Raw genomic sequence first — 16,223 nt, forward strand, 5'->3', positions numbered from 1 at the left:
TTTGTTTTTGTTCTTGATTTACAACGTCCACAGTTCTTTTGGTTTTTATTTGGTAAGGTAAGAGTGATTACCCTTGATGTCAAGGTAATGTTTGACTGAGTATGGTCTCAAGGAGCTCCAACAAAATGAGAGTAAGTTGGACTCAATGAAGGTAGGTGTTGGGGGAGCACTCTTGACTGGTTGGGGAGAAAAAACCACCACAAAGGAAGATCGCTGTGGTTGTTGGAAATCGATCACCTCAGCTCCAAGACATCACTGCAGTTGTTGCTGAGGGCAGTGTCTTAGGCCCAACTAACTTCAGCTGCTGCATCAATGACCTTTTCTCTATCATAAGATCACCAGTTGGGATGTTGCCTGATGATTGCATAATATTCAACACCATTTGCAACATCTTAGATACTGAAACAGCTTGGGTTCATGTGCAGCAACTTAGACAACATTCCAGCTTGGGCTGATAGTGGCAAGTAACTTTCATGCCACACAAATGCAATGGCCATCTCAAACAACAAGAGAACCTAACCATTGTCCTTGATGTTCTGTTGCATAACTATCACTGAATCCCCACTGTGAGCATTTCTGATGTAACCATTATCCAGAAACTGAACTAGATCAGCCATATAAATGCTGTGGATATAAGAGGCCATAATCAAAGAATTCTGTGACACGTGACTTAACCTTCTGTCTCAGAAAAGCCTGTCTACCATCTACGAAGGACTGTGATGGAATACTCTCCATATTCCTGGAATGTTGCAGCTCCAAAAACAATCCGAAAACTCAATACCATCCAGGACAAACTGCGATCCCAATCCAACCGTCCACATTTATTCCCTTCATCACCCATGTACAGTGGTGGCAGTGTGTACCATCTACAAGATGCATTGCAGAAATTTGCAAAGCTTCCTTAGACCACAACTTCCAAACCCATGACTGCAGCAGATACATGGAGCACCACCATCTGCAAATTCCCCCTCCAGCCACACACCGTCCTGACTTGGAAATGCATTGCAGTTCCTTCAAAACCCTGGAATTCCCTTTGCAACACATTGTGGGGAGGGTATCTATACCAACTGGGCTACAATGGTTCAGGAAAGCAACTCACCACCACCTTGAGGGCAAGTAGACAGAGAATCAGTGCCGGCTGAGCCAGCAATACCCATATCCCATGAATGAATGAATAAAAGGAGCCACAGTTTATGGTAGCTGTTGTAGATTGAAGGATGTGTCACTCTGTAATCATTTCAAAGATGTGGAGGTTAGGTGAATTGGCCATGCTAATTTGCCCAAAGTGTCTAGGGATGTGCAGGCTAGGTGGATTAGCCATGGGAAATGCAGGTTTACAGGGATAGGGTAGGAGGGTGGATCTGGGTGGAATGTTCTTTAGAAGATCAGTGTGGATTCAATGGGCCGAATGGTCTGTTTCCACACTGTAGTGATTTTACGTTTGTATCGTTCTATGATTTCATTCTTCAACCTGAACTGGATAGCTGATCAGATGTTTTTGTTTAAGGGCTAACTTTTCATATTTATTTAATTCTACATCAATCAAATGGCCCCAATTGGGAGAAAAATCTCTGGTACAAATGACTGTTTACATTTTAAATGTCACCATTATCTCATTTATAAAAGTCAAACCATTTTAATGAGTTATAATTAAACACTAGCAGTCTATCATTTTCTGCCTGTCACTTTTACCTAAGTTTTGGAATATAGTCATTTGAATGGTAAATGCTTTGTTGATGATGTTGCTTGTGAACCTGCCTTGGAACAGTCAGTGCTATTCCTCAGAGCATCAATAACTCTGTGGTTAAAATGGAGTGCTGCTGGGTAAATCATGGCAATTTATGCATGTTTAATTCAACTGTCAGGGGCAGTGACGGCTCCTAGTTTGCTGATCCAATGATGTCTTCAACAATTTCTGTGCAAACAAATATTCCAGAGCAGTTAATGGAAGGAAACAGATTCCAAATTACCACAACGGCTGTCCTAATTCCTGCTGTAATTTTGGCAAGCAATGAGTGCATCTCTGAGGAACCTGTGTAAACAACTTTTTATTGCATTTTTGTGAACCTGATACTGAAATTATCAAAGGAGATTGATGAGTAAAATATCAGGTTATAAATGATTCCTTTTGGTTTTCAAAGCCTACCCTTGGTGATATAAGCTCAACATTGCACTTGAATTTAAAGCATGCCAGAGAAAGCAAAGGCACCTTGATGACTTGGTGGTAGATCAACTATATGTCCTAACATTGGGTCTGACTTCGCTAATTTTGCCCTAGGTAGGACAGAGATGTTAAAGTTACTTTCAGTGTCCCAGAGTAAAAACCATCTAGAGCTCAATTTCCTGATTGCCAAATCATTGCTACCTTTGGAATTTTTATGGATATCAGATGAAGATGGCTATATTTCCCAGACTCCCTGTCCCCAATACATAATTGAATAGTGTGCTGATGCTAATTGCTTATGCCTACAAGTATTGAGTGATCATTGGGTGAGGCGTGCCAAAGTTGGGCTTTTGCTTCTGAAATATCATCCGCCATGAGTGGCCTCTATCTTAATGGCTTTCCTTTAAGAGAGGAATGAATATTAAAGAAGGAAACCTAATCACTAAGAATGAGAGATATTAACTATAGAATGGCTAACCTGTCTCTTTTAATTCCCTTTCTGGCTCAATATTAGTTTTATAATAAATATTTTACACAGGAAATGTGTAGTGATTGGAACCAAGTGGATCTTGTTGACTACAAGATCTTTCTTTGGGGTTGTTAACCTGGGCCAATCAGGAAGCCGTGGCTGACCAACGTAAGGAGGGGATTCAGAATTTCCTGAATTCAGGGATTGACTCCGAGCTGGCAGGCTACAGCCTGTGTACTGTGCACATATAAATAGAGTTACTTAGTGATGGTGTACTGGCCTCTGTGCAGTTATTTCAAAATGATTTGTTGTGAATGCACAATGCCAATGTTTTCATGGTGGTTATTAATGCTAGTTTTGCATGCTGCATTTTAATTATTTCTTACAGTTGTGAAGCTTGTAGGATAGTTATCTGTTGGGTCACTGCCTTTAATTTAGAGTTAGTTGAAAGGGTCCATTTGACCTGTTTCAAAGTCTTCCTAACAACAGGCCAAAGGGGCATGGCTGTTAAAAGAATACATGTAGACCCAGGTTGGGGTTTTGTTAGAAAGAGATTTTGGGTGGTCATACTTCAGTATGATGGCAGCAACATCTGTATTTTCATTGGTTAGATTGCTAGTCTTCAAAGTTACAAGATGTTGAGAATGTTGAGTTATAAAACGTTATGCTTTAAATGCCATTTACTTGCAAGATAAGAGAAAGTTGGCATCTCCAGGATATCTAATTGGCATTTCTACTTGGATACAAGGGCCATATGATTCATACTGACATGGAAATTTGTTTTGAGAGGGGAAGGATTCCTAAATATTCTAAGGCTGGAAGATTTGCCTGGCTTGCAGTAGAGAGAGAGGATCGCCATGAAAATCCCTCACTGTGAAAGATAGTAGTTGGTTAAAAGTTTCAGGCTAGGAAAAGGAAGGATCAAGAGTAAAGGTTCAGTATTTTAGAATTATTCTGGAATAGCTCTGGGCAATCTGATGATCAATTAAGGCACGTCAAGCCTACCTGTGAAGTTGGTGTGTTGGTTGTGTTAAAAACAAAGGGAAAGTTCTTTACTTTAAAGTATAAGTTGTCTACAAATTGTTTAGTCAGTAATGCCTTTAATTTGTTTGTTACAATAAAAGCTTTAAAAGGTGAAATTTTGTGTTATCCTTTCAGCTATTAATTGGAAATTCAAATTTCTTTTTCAAACATTGCAGTTTCTTTGGAGATCATGGTATGCATCTCTGATTCATGTGAAACTCAATTATTCTGAAGGTAAACAAAATGTGTTCTCAAGTAAGAAGTAATGTTGAATCATCTTTTTAATTTTCAGTCAACTTGGGCTGTGTCCGCTCTTAGAGAATGTGCAAATCTCCAACCCAGTGATCCAAGTATACCACTCATGGCTGCCAAGGTCTGCCTTGGACCTATACACTGGGTAAGTGCACTTATATTTCATTTCAGTAGCTAGGACCAGAAGTTAAGCTATATGTTGTGTACAGCATCACTATTCTGTGACATAATGACTGAAGCAACCGCATATTTCTCTGACTGGATAGGGCATCGTAGTTTGAGCAACTGCAGAAGATCATTGCTACAGTATCACAAATCTTCTCGGAAGGAAATTTACAATGTGCTGATTTTCTCTGAGCTAAGCAACAAGAAATCCACCAAAAGCTATTAATGAAGTAAACGTGCGTTGTTTGCGCAATCTGTTGCTTCCCTCATCACACTTTGCTGTTAAACAGTGCATCTGCCTGAACATCATGAGGGCATCATCAAGAGGTCTATTTATAGCTTCCAAAACTGATTTTGTGAGCATCCCTTTGTTATTTTTTGATAATTGGGGAATTTTACCTTAATTTTCTTGTGAATGTTATTGCAGTTATTCACTTGCGCTAATCCACCCTCCTCCTCCCTGCTAATTAAAGGATGACGAATGTCTATGACAGTTCAAATGACGCACAACCTTTTGGATTTCTTAAAGGATTAGATACCTCATGTTTTGATAATTATGATATTGATCAAGAACTCTTTCAGGTAAAGAATTATGACAGGTTTCTTAGTGCATTGGCATGCTGTTCAAAAGAGGACAGGGAAGAAACGTGAAGACATTGAGGTGTTGCCATGAATTTTATGTACTAAGAGGAATGGGCCTAATGGAATGAAGGAGAAACGTGAAGGAACAGCAACAATCAACAGAAATTGTTGTTGTGTTGGAGTATTTGATTGGAATGCAAATTTTGCACATAATTGATCACAATGTTGCACAGATTTTTGCTTTTTTTAAAAAAAACTTATCTGGCTATTTCACTTTGTACCGAGCCCCCTTCCTAATCATTTTTATGGTCTCTAGCCAGTAAGCAGTTTAGCTGGAAGTGCTAAAGGAGAAAATCAAACATGTGCTTCTTAAAAACTTGGCAGATTGCCATTTTTCCTCTGCCCGCAATGGATTGTGAGGCTCTCAGCTGAATATATAGTCAGCATTTCATCTATTTTAATCGTTTATAGTACAGGCAGACTTAAATGGGCATATCAGCATTGCTGCAGAGGTGATAGCTGGAGTCGGGAAGGTTAATTATTACTGACAGCATCTGCATTGGCCAGTACAGCGTCTAATAAAGTTTCTGTGGTGTAATCAAACAGCAGCTGCAGTTCTGAGCCTTCTCCTGAAATTTTCAGGGAGAATTACTACTTTCGTATTCTTTGTCAGATCTTTCAAATGTGCAATCGTGTTAAAAACTTTTGGGACTAGAGACTGGATAATTACTATTTGGGATCAATTCTCATTGTGATATTTGGTAACAGGGAGTGAAAGAGTCATTTTGTAGATCTATTCGAAAAGTAATTAGTTGTTACCATACCAACCTTAGTGCAGAACCTTTTTATGGATTAGAGATGTTGTGCTAATTATCATTGACCAGAAACTGAAATGGACTTGCCACATACACACTGTGGCTACAAGAGCAGGTCAGAGGCTAGGAATTCTGTGGCGAGTAACTCACCTCCAGCAAGTAATTAGAAAAATCAAAGCAATGTTGTTGTTTATTGTGAGCGGAGGGGAAGATATGTAGGTTATGCTTCAGTTATACAGGGCATTGGTGAGACCACATCTGGACTATTGAGCACAGCATTGGTCTCTTTATTTAAGGAGAGATGTTACAAGCAGATCAGAAAAGGTTTATCAGATTGATATTTGGAATAGATGGGTTGACTTATGCTGACAGGTTGGTTAGGCTAGGCTTGCACTCAATGGAGTTTATATAGTGGAAGCAGAGTCTTTAAATATTTGTACAGCGGAGCTAGACAGATTCTTGTTCAGAAAGTGGATGAAAGGTTTTCGGTATAGCCAGGAATGTGGAATTGAGATTACAATCAGATCAGATTATTAAATGTTGGAGCAGGCTAAGGGGGCTAAATGGCACGTATTTGGATGCTTTTCTCCACCTTCACCCCAGTAGCCTCAGGCACCTTGGGAGCTCCAAGAGACCCTCTTCATGCAAACAGGAGTATAGACCTCAGTGCAGCCTATAATTATTCAAATTGGCAGCCTGCCTGCCTCTGGTTAGTGAGCTGCTGAACTGTTAGCACAATGATCTGGCACCATTTATAGGTAATCCTGCTTCCTAGCTTGCCACTTGGGAGCTGGCAAATTCATGCCCTTTTTGTTAAAGTCTTGATTCCTGTATTATGTTTTAGTTGTTGTTGTTGGAGTGGCGTTGTAGATTGGAGAAGGTCATCAGGGTGATTACTTGCAATAACTAGGTAGTGATAATTGCTTTAAGTTGCATGAGATAAGCACTGGATGGAGACAGAATAATGTTCCATTGTGAAATAGCCTAACAATATTCACTGACTTTGATCACCTGTGAAAAATGATTACTTATGTGAGATACTAGACGGTAATTAGTGCCTGGATCTTCACCTTGCTGTAGTCAATGCCTTTAGAAGATAGAATTTTCATGAATTTCTTTTCCTCAGCTAAATGTTACCACCGAGCCTCTTTAGAAGATGCAAATGTAATATAAAACACAGGGTATACTTGTCACTTTAGTGCTTGCTTCTAACAAATCTATACTTTAATGCCTGTAAAATCCCATCAATCCTGTGTAATAGCTGGCGTGTAATGACCATCCCATGTTAAAAGAGTTCATGCACAGACATCTTCCTTCAAAATGAATTTCAGAATCTGGAACATCAGACCCTCATGAACAATTCCAATAGTGAAGACTGGAACAGTGTACTGCCATTGTTGGCAGGGAGGTCTGACATTTCAACATTGATATCATTGCCCTAAGCAAGACCTGGTGGGCAGTGAAAGGCCAGCTCAAGGAGCAAGGTGGAGGTTACACCTTCTGTAACAGTAAATCCAAGAGCACCAACTCAACAAGCCATTAAAAAAATGAACTAGTTGGCCATCTCAGAATCTCCCATTGAAGGTGAAAGAATGCCACATGGCCACTTGGGTCACCTTCACCAAGAACCTGTGCATTACAGCTTTCAGTGCATATGCCTTATGGGTGAATGCTACAGACAAGGAGGAATAGAATAATTTTCCAGCAACCTCAAACACACACCCTGGCACGTGTCCCAATGAGCTGATCGTCCCTGGTGACTTCACTGCCAGAGTGTTACAAAGGCCACAGACCTCTGGGGAGATGTAATCAACAGAGAGGTATTAGAGAAAGCCAACAGGTATGGAATTTCTGCACCTCACAAAATGCCTAGAGAATGGGCATTGAACATGGCCGACACTTTATTCCATCACAAAAACAGATACAAGATCTCATAGCAACACCCTCACTTGAAGAACAGGCATCTGCCCATGATGTCATCATCCAAGTGAGGGGCTGCAAAGACCACTGTGCTGTGACAGAGCTGACAACTGCAGTGCAGACCACCGTCTACTTCACTCCATGATCAGTATAGACAGTTTCATCCACCCTCCCCTCAACCTTTGGCAATGAAGTGATCATGCAGGGTGTTGCCATGCACTGTTTCTGTTGCATCCCAGTTTGAAATCAGGGTTCTCCTGACCATGGATGAATCCCTGTCCTGCATGACCTGTTCCCAGCCATGACTTACCATATCACACCCTTAGAAAGTTAGTTACCCACCTTCACAATTGTCATCCCCAAGTTCCCCCCACCATTCAGCCCCTATACCCAGAAATAGGTTCCTGACTCTTTCCTTCCCTCTTGGGAATAGACCTTTTGTACCCCTCAATCCCTTTCCCCTAGTTTCTTTGAATAGATCTGACGGATTGACTTGACCCACCCATTTGGGTGACCTCGCTGCCTGAGACCATTGACTGATATCTCCACGTCTTCCCAACTGCAGTAGCCCTACCCCTCTGGACAGGCTGCTGTAGACCTACAGGTCATATCATGCCCTACTTCCTAGACTGTAAAGATATGGACCCCTGACTGAGGACACTTTGACCAGACACCTGAGCATGTCCAATTGCCTGGACTGGAATGGGGGTCTGCCCTTGACTTACCCTGCTGGGAACCTCTGAATATCCATCCATCATGGATTTGGTGAGGATTATTGGCCTGAAACTTTTGAGACATGGTGGCTTGCTTCTTGCAAATGCAGTATGTTGATGTGTAAGCTATTTGCAGTTGGTGCAGGTTTGAGATTGACGCGGCATGGTGCCACATATGAGATGTATGTCCTTTTGACTAAGGGCAGTTGACCAGCAAGGCAAACTGCTTGGTTGTGTGGCCATGCTAATAGGAAAGGCAGAGATGCTGATAGTATCCGGGTAGGTACCATGACAGCCTCCAGCAGCCCTGAGACGTGCAATTCTTGACTTGCGTTCCCGCCCTAATGCCTAAAGTGTCCATGCAGCATCCTTTCAGTAAAGATCCTGAGGGATTGGAAATTATTGGATAACAATGTCTATGGACGAGAGGTACGTGTGGCCAGTACCCGTGGATTGTATCTTGAGATGCTGTTATGTGATGACCAACATGGTAGCTCTTCACAGGCAGCGGCGAGATGTTGAGAATTCTTGGCATCTACTTTGCTTGTGATATGTGTTATGATAGGAAGTACATGTTAATGGGGTGAGATGTGCAGTTAATAAGGTCTCTTAGAAGCAATAATCCTCTTTATTAGGTAACTCACCGCTACCCAGTCAGAATCTTGCCACGATGCTGGGAACTTAGTTAGAAATTGCAACGAGTTGTTCTCAATGTCAGGATAGGCCTCATTGAGCTTCTCATGAAATTCTGCTACATCTCTCGTCATAGTTCACATTGTTCAGGTCCCTTCAAGATTCCAGCTCATTTCAATTTTTAAGCATAGGTGTTTGAAGGAATTGGGCTGAAGGAACTATGTGGGATTAAGACTTCAGTTCAGGGAGGACTAATGTGATATGGTTGAACTGGAGAGTTTTTTAGGAATTTCAGGGGAAGTGACAGCCTGGAGGTATTATCACTGGATTGTTAATCCAGAGACCCAGGTAAAGTTCTGGGGACCTGGTTCCGAAACCCGCCACAGCAGATGGTGGAATTTGAGTTTATTTAAAGTTTGCAATTAAGAGTATAAGGATAGCCACAAATCCATTGTCAATTGTCAGAAAAACCCTTTTAGTTGACTAATGTCCTTTAAGAAAGGAAACTGTCATCCTTATCTGGTCTGGCCTACACATGACTCTAGACCCACAACAATATAATTGACTCTTAACTGCCTTCAGGGCAACTGGGGATGGACAATAAATGCTGGCCTGGTCAGTGACACCCCCAACCTGTCAATGAATATTTAAGAAAAGTGTTTGTATACATTTTAAATTTGAATCTTACAGCTGTTGGGATGGTTACATCCAACCAGTCTGCGCTAAACTTGAACTCAACTGAGAAGTGAAGGGGTAGTAGTGTTTTAACCTTCTATGCAATCTCTGTTTTGTTTAGTTTTAAAAAAAAGTATGTGGAATTTAATCCCAAAGACAAAGTTCTCACCCCATATGATCTTCTTCTGCGAAAGACCTCCTGTATATTACAGTATAACTGGCCATTGACAGGTCCTTCCTAGGTTCAAGGATTCTGGGGTGGAATCCATGGATGACAACATTGGATCACCTATGGCAACATTGAACTTTAATTGTACTTAATTGTGTTTTTTTTCTGTAAAAAGACTGTTTTTGTAGACAGCACCTTCCGAACTCATGAACCCTGCCACCTAGAAGGATAAGGGCAGAAGATGCATGAGAACATCATCTGCAAGTTCCACTCCAAGCCACTAACCATCCTAACTCGGAAATATATTACTGTTCCTTCAGTGTCACTGGATCAAAATCTTGGATTCCCCCTCTGATGGCATTGTGGGTCAATCTACAGCATGTGGGCTGCAGCAGTTCAAGAAGGCAAATCACTGCCACCTTCTCGAGGGCAACTAGGGATGGGCAAGAAATGCTGATCCAGCAAGAGACACCACACTCCATATGAATAATGAAAGGATTATCCACTTGGGTACCTCCAATTGGCATTGAACCATCCACAAGCATTCCCACCTTTGATTGAATCAGGGATGAAGCAGGGGACTCCACTCTCCAAGCTGATTTACCCCCAACCCCAAAAACCGCATTGATTTCTCTCGGCGTCTTTCCATTAGCTGTGCTTGCACCATCTTTATAGATTATGGTGGCTATAGACAGCTTGCCTACAGTTTTAACAACAGCAACAAGTATTACGTGATACATTTTGGGGGTTTCAATGAGAGCTGAAATTAAGCTGAAAGGATACTTCAGCTCAACTTGGATGTGACATTTGAGATTGTCCCTGAGAACTTTGAGTAATGACATTGTTGCACAGGTTTGGAGATGAATGGGTGTGCAAGTAAAGTATCACCACAAGGAATTTAAAACAGATCTGCTAAATTGTATAGTTTGTATAGTATAGTATAATTGTATAGTGGCCCAAACATACCTTCCAGGTGAAGCAACACTTCACCTGCACTTCCAAGAATCTAGTCTACTGCATTCACTGCTCACAATGTGGTCTCCTCTACATTGGGGAAACGAAACGTAGACTTGGTGACCGCCTCGCAGAACATCTACATTCTGTTCGCAAAAAAGACCCTGAACTACCTGTTGCCTGCCACTTCAATGCACCACCTTGCTCCCTGGCCAACATCTCTGTCTCTGGCTTGCTACAGTGTTCCAGTGAAGCCCAGCGCAAGCTGGAGGAACAACACCTCATTTTCCGCTTGGGGACCCTACAGCCCTCCGGACTCAACATTGAGTTCAATAATTTTAGGGCCTAAACTCTCCCATGTCCCAGCCCCCCACCCCACACACCAGGCCTTGTTACCACATAGCCTGCCACTACACACCCCCTGTTGTTAGTCACTAACAGTCCCCATTAACAACTATTCACCCTCCCAGCCTGATCGTTAGCAACTCCTTTGTCTGTCCAACTGTCTTTCTCTCTCTTTGGGCTCTATCCTATCATTTACTCCCTACCCCACCCACCTCCCTATTTTCTGCATATAAACTGACGTTTTCCCAGCCACCATCAGTTCTGAGGAAGGGTCACCAGACCCGAAACGTTAACTCTGTTTTCTCCTCCACGGATGCTGCCAGACCTGCTGAGCTTTTCCAGCAACTTTGTTTTTGTTCCTGATTTACAGCATCCGCAGTTCTTTTGGTTTTTATTTTGTATAGTTTTCAGGTTGTTTGCATACAGGTTGATGAGATCTTACATGATTTTGCTGATTCGTCATGCTTTGTCCTTGAAAGCCCCGATTGAAATCATTTGCTGTTTTCTCCAGAAGGAAAGCAGCTTGTGCTGACTTTTCAGTTATATATAAATAAACACTTTTAATAGTGTTTTTTTTAAAAGAAATTGAGAAACTGGCAGATTAATGGAGATTAATTACTAGAATAAAATACAATTTTTAAATAAAGTTGAAAATGGATGACAAATGGCAATAAATGCTGACACTGTGATAGTTAATCTGCAGTTTGGCATTCGTTATGTGTTGGGCAGAGAGATGTGTTGCTGCTTTGGTTTTGAAATGCTAATTTCTCTTCATGGAACAGTTGAGTTTTATATCATCAGTGATCTCATTGAGGCCTGGCACTTGCTCAGAGATCAGCCAAACGGAATATGCCAGAATAATTGTTATATTTTATGCTTCACCTTTAAACTTAAAAATATATTTTAAAAATTATTTTATGGGACATTGGCACTGCTGGCTCGGGCAGCATTTATTGCAGTTAGGAGTCAACCACATTGCTATGTTTCTGGAGTTGCAATTAGACCAGACTAGGTAAGAGTGGCAGATTTTCTACCCTGAAGAACATTTGTGAATCAGATGGGGCCTTTGCATGGTCACCACTAGGGTTAGCTTTCTTTTATTGAATTCAGGTTTCGCTATGTGCTATGGAAGGATTCAAACCCATGTCCTCAGAAAGTCATACTCGTGTTCTGGATACATTACTTAAAAATGTTGATTTTTTTTTTAAAGCATAAATGTTCTTTTTTACTCCTTCATTTAACAGCTTCCAATTATTCCAGCTTCACTAAATATTCAAAGCAGCTCTGTTTTTGGTGCGATTTTTTCATTCAGTCTGCACTGGATGTTCAAAGGGTGATTTTTTTTAAAAATAAAACCTAGAAACGATGTAAGTCAGAAGTAAGACCAGTTAATCTGGGAAATGCACAGTAAACTGTTTTAGTATCCGAGAAAGAAAAATGGCCAATCTTTCGGTCTGCACTTGTCACCAGTGCTGGGGCAGTGAGGGTGCAGAAATCCCTTTGCTAGAATTAATTTTAAACAAAGTTGATGGGAGGAAATACGGCATCAGCCAATTTTCAAATCTGAAAAGTAGCTTTTATAACCCTTGCTTCTTCTTCTGCTGTCTCCTTTAATTTTAAAGAAGAATGTATTCAGCATTACTGTATCAAATGTGATAAAAGATTCCTCTTAAAACCTTGCATTCTCAGCTATTGCTCATCCTGAACTATAGTTCCAGCATATACTGCTCTTATTGTTTTTTTTAACAATTGAGGTACAGTGTTTGAGTCATTGACGAAATTGATACAGCAGTACATTCTGCCTTGCTTTGAATGGACTGAAAAGCAGCCTTGTTAATGCAGTGTTGCATTATGTATTTCCCAGGGAATTCTTGCTTGGAATCCCCATTTGACTGCATTGCAGCTGAAATGGAAAACCTCAAAAGCAAACCATCATAAAGGGTCTAGGCCCGAAACGTCAGCCTTTCTGCTCCTATGATGCTGCTTGGCCTGCTGTGTTCATCCAGCTCTGCACCTTGTTACCACAGTAGAGCTGTTTCATTTCATCTAGATTACGTGATTTCAAACACATCTTGTACATTATCTGGAATTCTTTGTCTAGATCTCCAGCAAATGCGGTTGTAAAGGGTCCATTTGTGGGGTCAGGAATGGGATCAGTATGGTGATACTCACTGTCTGGGTATAGGATTGACATCTGAGTGCAAGGTACTGAAGTATTGGAAGTGACACTGCACTTCTGGGAAGAGACTTTTAATATTTTAAAGTCAATCAGGCTTCCCCATTTCTGTGCGCGGTGCCTTCGGAGAGCTTTTGGGGGTCAAAAGAATAAAATGAAGCTATCTCATTTATAGAGCCCCAGACCCCCTAGGGTGTAATACATTGTGTGTTGTGTTTTGTGAATTCAAAGAATTTACTCTGCTACAAAGGGTTGCCATGGAAACTAATCAATCTGCAGCTTCATTCTCTAGAGCTGGAGTAGAAGCATGTTACAAAGTGAGCAGGATACATATGAGCACCTCATACATAGAGAATGTAGGATTTATGGATCTCTTGGTTACAGGTGGCATGCCACCGAAAGGAGACCAGGAACACTGATGGATGAATGAAAGGAAGTATCTTTTTAACCATTCAACCTAGCTCAGTTTTGAATACGGAAATAGGAGAATAAATAAATGTATTGCAGACTAATCCACAGCATGATGACATGGTAAGTAAACTTGGATAAGAAAAGCTAATATTTGAATTATTGATGAGCAGAAGGTACAAGTAAATAATATCTTGGCGTTTTCCATTCAAACCACTAGCTATTTTAAGTTAATTCATATTTTAATAGAATAATGAAATGCAGTAAAATTCCTTGCAAGTTATTGGTGTTGGCCAGCTCCCACTTTGAGTGAGACATTTTGATGATTTTATCCCATTCTGTCTCTTTCATTTTTACACAGCATTTACTGTGTTTTAGTCTAAGCAGTTGTATATTTTTCACTCATATTTCATTTGCTAATTTACTTCAGTTACTATTGAGCTCTTTTTTTAGGCACTTCTCCCTATTTTGAACATATTTTAGCTTGCATAGAAGAGTGTACTAATTCTTTATATGGAATTTTCCTGACTCCATGAACGCTGTTTTGGGGTAGGGGCCACGGAAATTCAGGAACAAAGTATTGGGCTAGTTCCTCAATATGTCCTTGCCTCTGGGCACTTTCCTCAAGAGTTGAGCAGCATGTCTGGACGGTAACTCACCTGCAGCAGTAGAATGCTAATTAACGCCATCAAAGAACCCATTAACTGGCATTTTCTAGTGTAGTGAGAGTTGGTTGGAGAAGCTTGGGGCCTCCACAGTGTCTGCAGTTTGACTCTTCAAAGGACATGAGAACACAGAGTATGGTTGGAATGTCATGCAGTGAATTTTCAGAGTTATCTTTATATGAGTAAATTGATTTAATTCAAAACATCTACAACCAGGAAATGAGATGAAATTGACTTGCCTTGACATCAAGGCAGCAGTTGACCAATCATAGCGTCAAGAAACTGGGAATCAGGCAGAACAATCTCCACTGCTGGAGTCACACCTAGCAAAAAGGATGCTGGTTGCGTTTGGTGGTGGGTATAAGTCAGCCTCAGGACAACGTGATAGGAATTCATTTGGGTAGTGTTCTATACTCAGCCATTCTGTTTGATCAATGGCTTTCTGTCTACCATGAAGTCAGAAGTTGTAAGTTTGCTGATAATTATACAATGTTCAGCACCATTTTGACTCTTCAGATACTGAAGCAGTCTGTGTCCACAGGCCGAGGAATTGTACAACATTCAGTCTGGGGCTTATACGAGGCAACAAATACCACCACCACCTGCAATTTCTCCTCCAAGCCAATCACCATCCTGACGAGGAAATATAGTGTCATTTCTTAACTGTTACTGGGTCAAAATCTGGAATTCCCTCCCTAAGGGCATTGTGGGTCAAACTACAGCATGTAAACTGCAGCAGTTCAATGGACATCTCACTATCACTTTCTCGAGGGCACCTAGGCGCAGGCAATAAATGCTGGCTAGCCAACAATGTCCACTTCCTACAAGTGAATAAAAAGAAATCATTTGCTGCACAAGTGGCTGTCTCTCAACATGAAAGAATCTAACTTGATATTCAATGGCATTACCATGATCATCAAAGTCCTGGGCTTACCACTGACCAGAAACCTAACTAACCCTGCCAGATAGATACCTTAACCACAAGAGCATGTCAAAAGTTCAGAATGCTATAGTGAGTCACTTCCTGACCCCACAAAGCCTCCATCACCTACAAGGCACAGGTTAAGAATGTGATAGAATACTCTACACTTGCCTGAATGTTGGAGTTTTGTGTCATCAATATCCAAGAAACTCTGTCATCCAGTGCAAAGCAGCCAACTTGACTAGCACTAGAACTGTCTCAATTGTCGCACACTGGCATATTGTACCATCCACAAGATGCAGTGCGGCAACCTGTCAAGCATCCTTTGGTAACACCTTCCAAAACCATAACCTCAGCCATCGATAAAGATGAGAATAGCAGATGTATGCGAATGTCACTTGCAAGTTCCCTCCAAGCTACTCACTATCCTAACTTGCAGCAATATAACTTCAATGCCACTGTGTCAAAACCTTGAAACTCCCTTTTTAACAATACATATACTATAGTGATTCAAGGAAGTTGCTTAACACCCCTTTTTCGATGGCAGTTAAGGATGGGCAACAAATCCTTGCCTTTTAATGATGTTTCATGGGATGCAAACAATAAACAAGTAAAAAAATAAACAAACAGATGGATTTACCTGACAGTTCTGGTCATTGACATTTGTATGCTGGTTCCAGCATTTGTGATATACCTTCGTCTTGTAGTGCCCCGTTCCTTACCATATACTTGAGTAGCACACATCACTCTTAAAGATGCTGCTGGCTGCTCTGATTGGCCAATCTGCTTCCAGCATGTGCCCACCATCCCTAATTGTACACATCTTGTAGGTGGCGAATTATTGACCATCACCAAGAAGATTGCACCTTATTGTACTGAGGGCAGGTGGTGACGTACTGTTAATGCTGTTGGACTAGCAATCTAGAATGGCCAGTGTTCTGGGTACATGAGTTTGTAGTTCTTTCTTAACTGCTTGTTAAGCAATTAGCAGTGACCTAATCCAAAATCCCACAAATATTTTCAGAAAATCTTGTCATTCATTCTTCTAACTTCTGAACCTGCTATTTGTCTTGAGTGTAGTTTGATACAGTAGTATCAAATTTAACTTCCATGATTTCTGAAGAAGCACCCGAAACGTTATCTCCCGTCAAATGCCGGACCTGCCAAGTTTCT

At 41.1% G+C, this 16,223-nt stretch overlaps 1 protein-coding gene across 2 annotated transcripts in view; it reads left to right on the forward strand.

Moving 5' to 3' along the window:
- LOC109921860 (tetratricopeptide repeat protein 7A-like) overlaps positions 1–16,223 on the forward strand; it is a 298,546-nt gene that overhangs the window by 110,338 nt on the left and 171,985 nt on the right. For both annotated transcript variants that reach the window (XM_048601437.1, XM_048601438.1), the window contains exon 11: positions 3,949–4,053. In XM_048601437.1, the coding sequence (XP_048457394.1) occupies positions 3,949–4,053 (105 nt within the window). The remainder of the gene's footprint in view (positions 1–3,948; positions 4,054–16,223) is intronic.

This window comes from Rhincodon typus, chromosome 9, assembly GCF_021869965.1.
Source record: "Rhincodon typus isolate 14 chromosome 9, sRhiTyp1.1, whole genome shotgun sequence".
Classification (NCBI taxonomy): Eukaryota; Metazoa; Chordata; class Chondrichthyes; order Orectolobiformes; family Rhincodontidae; genus Rhincodon; species Rhincodon typus.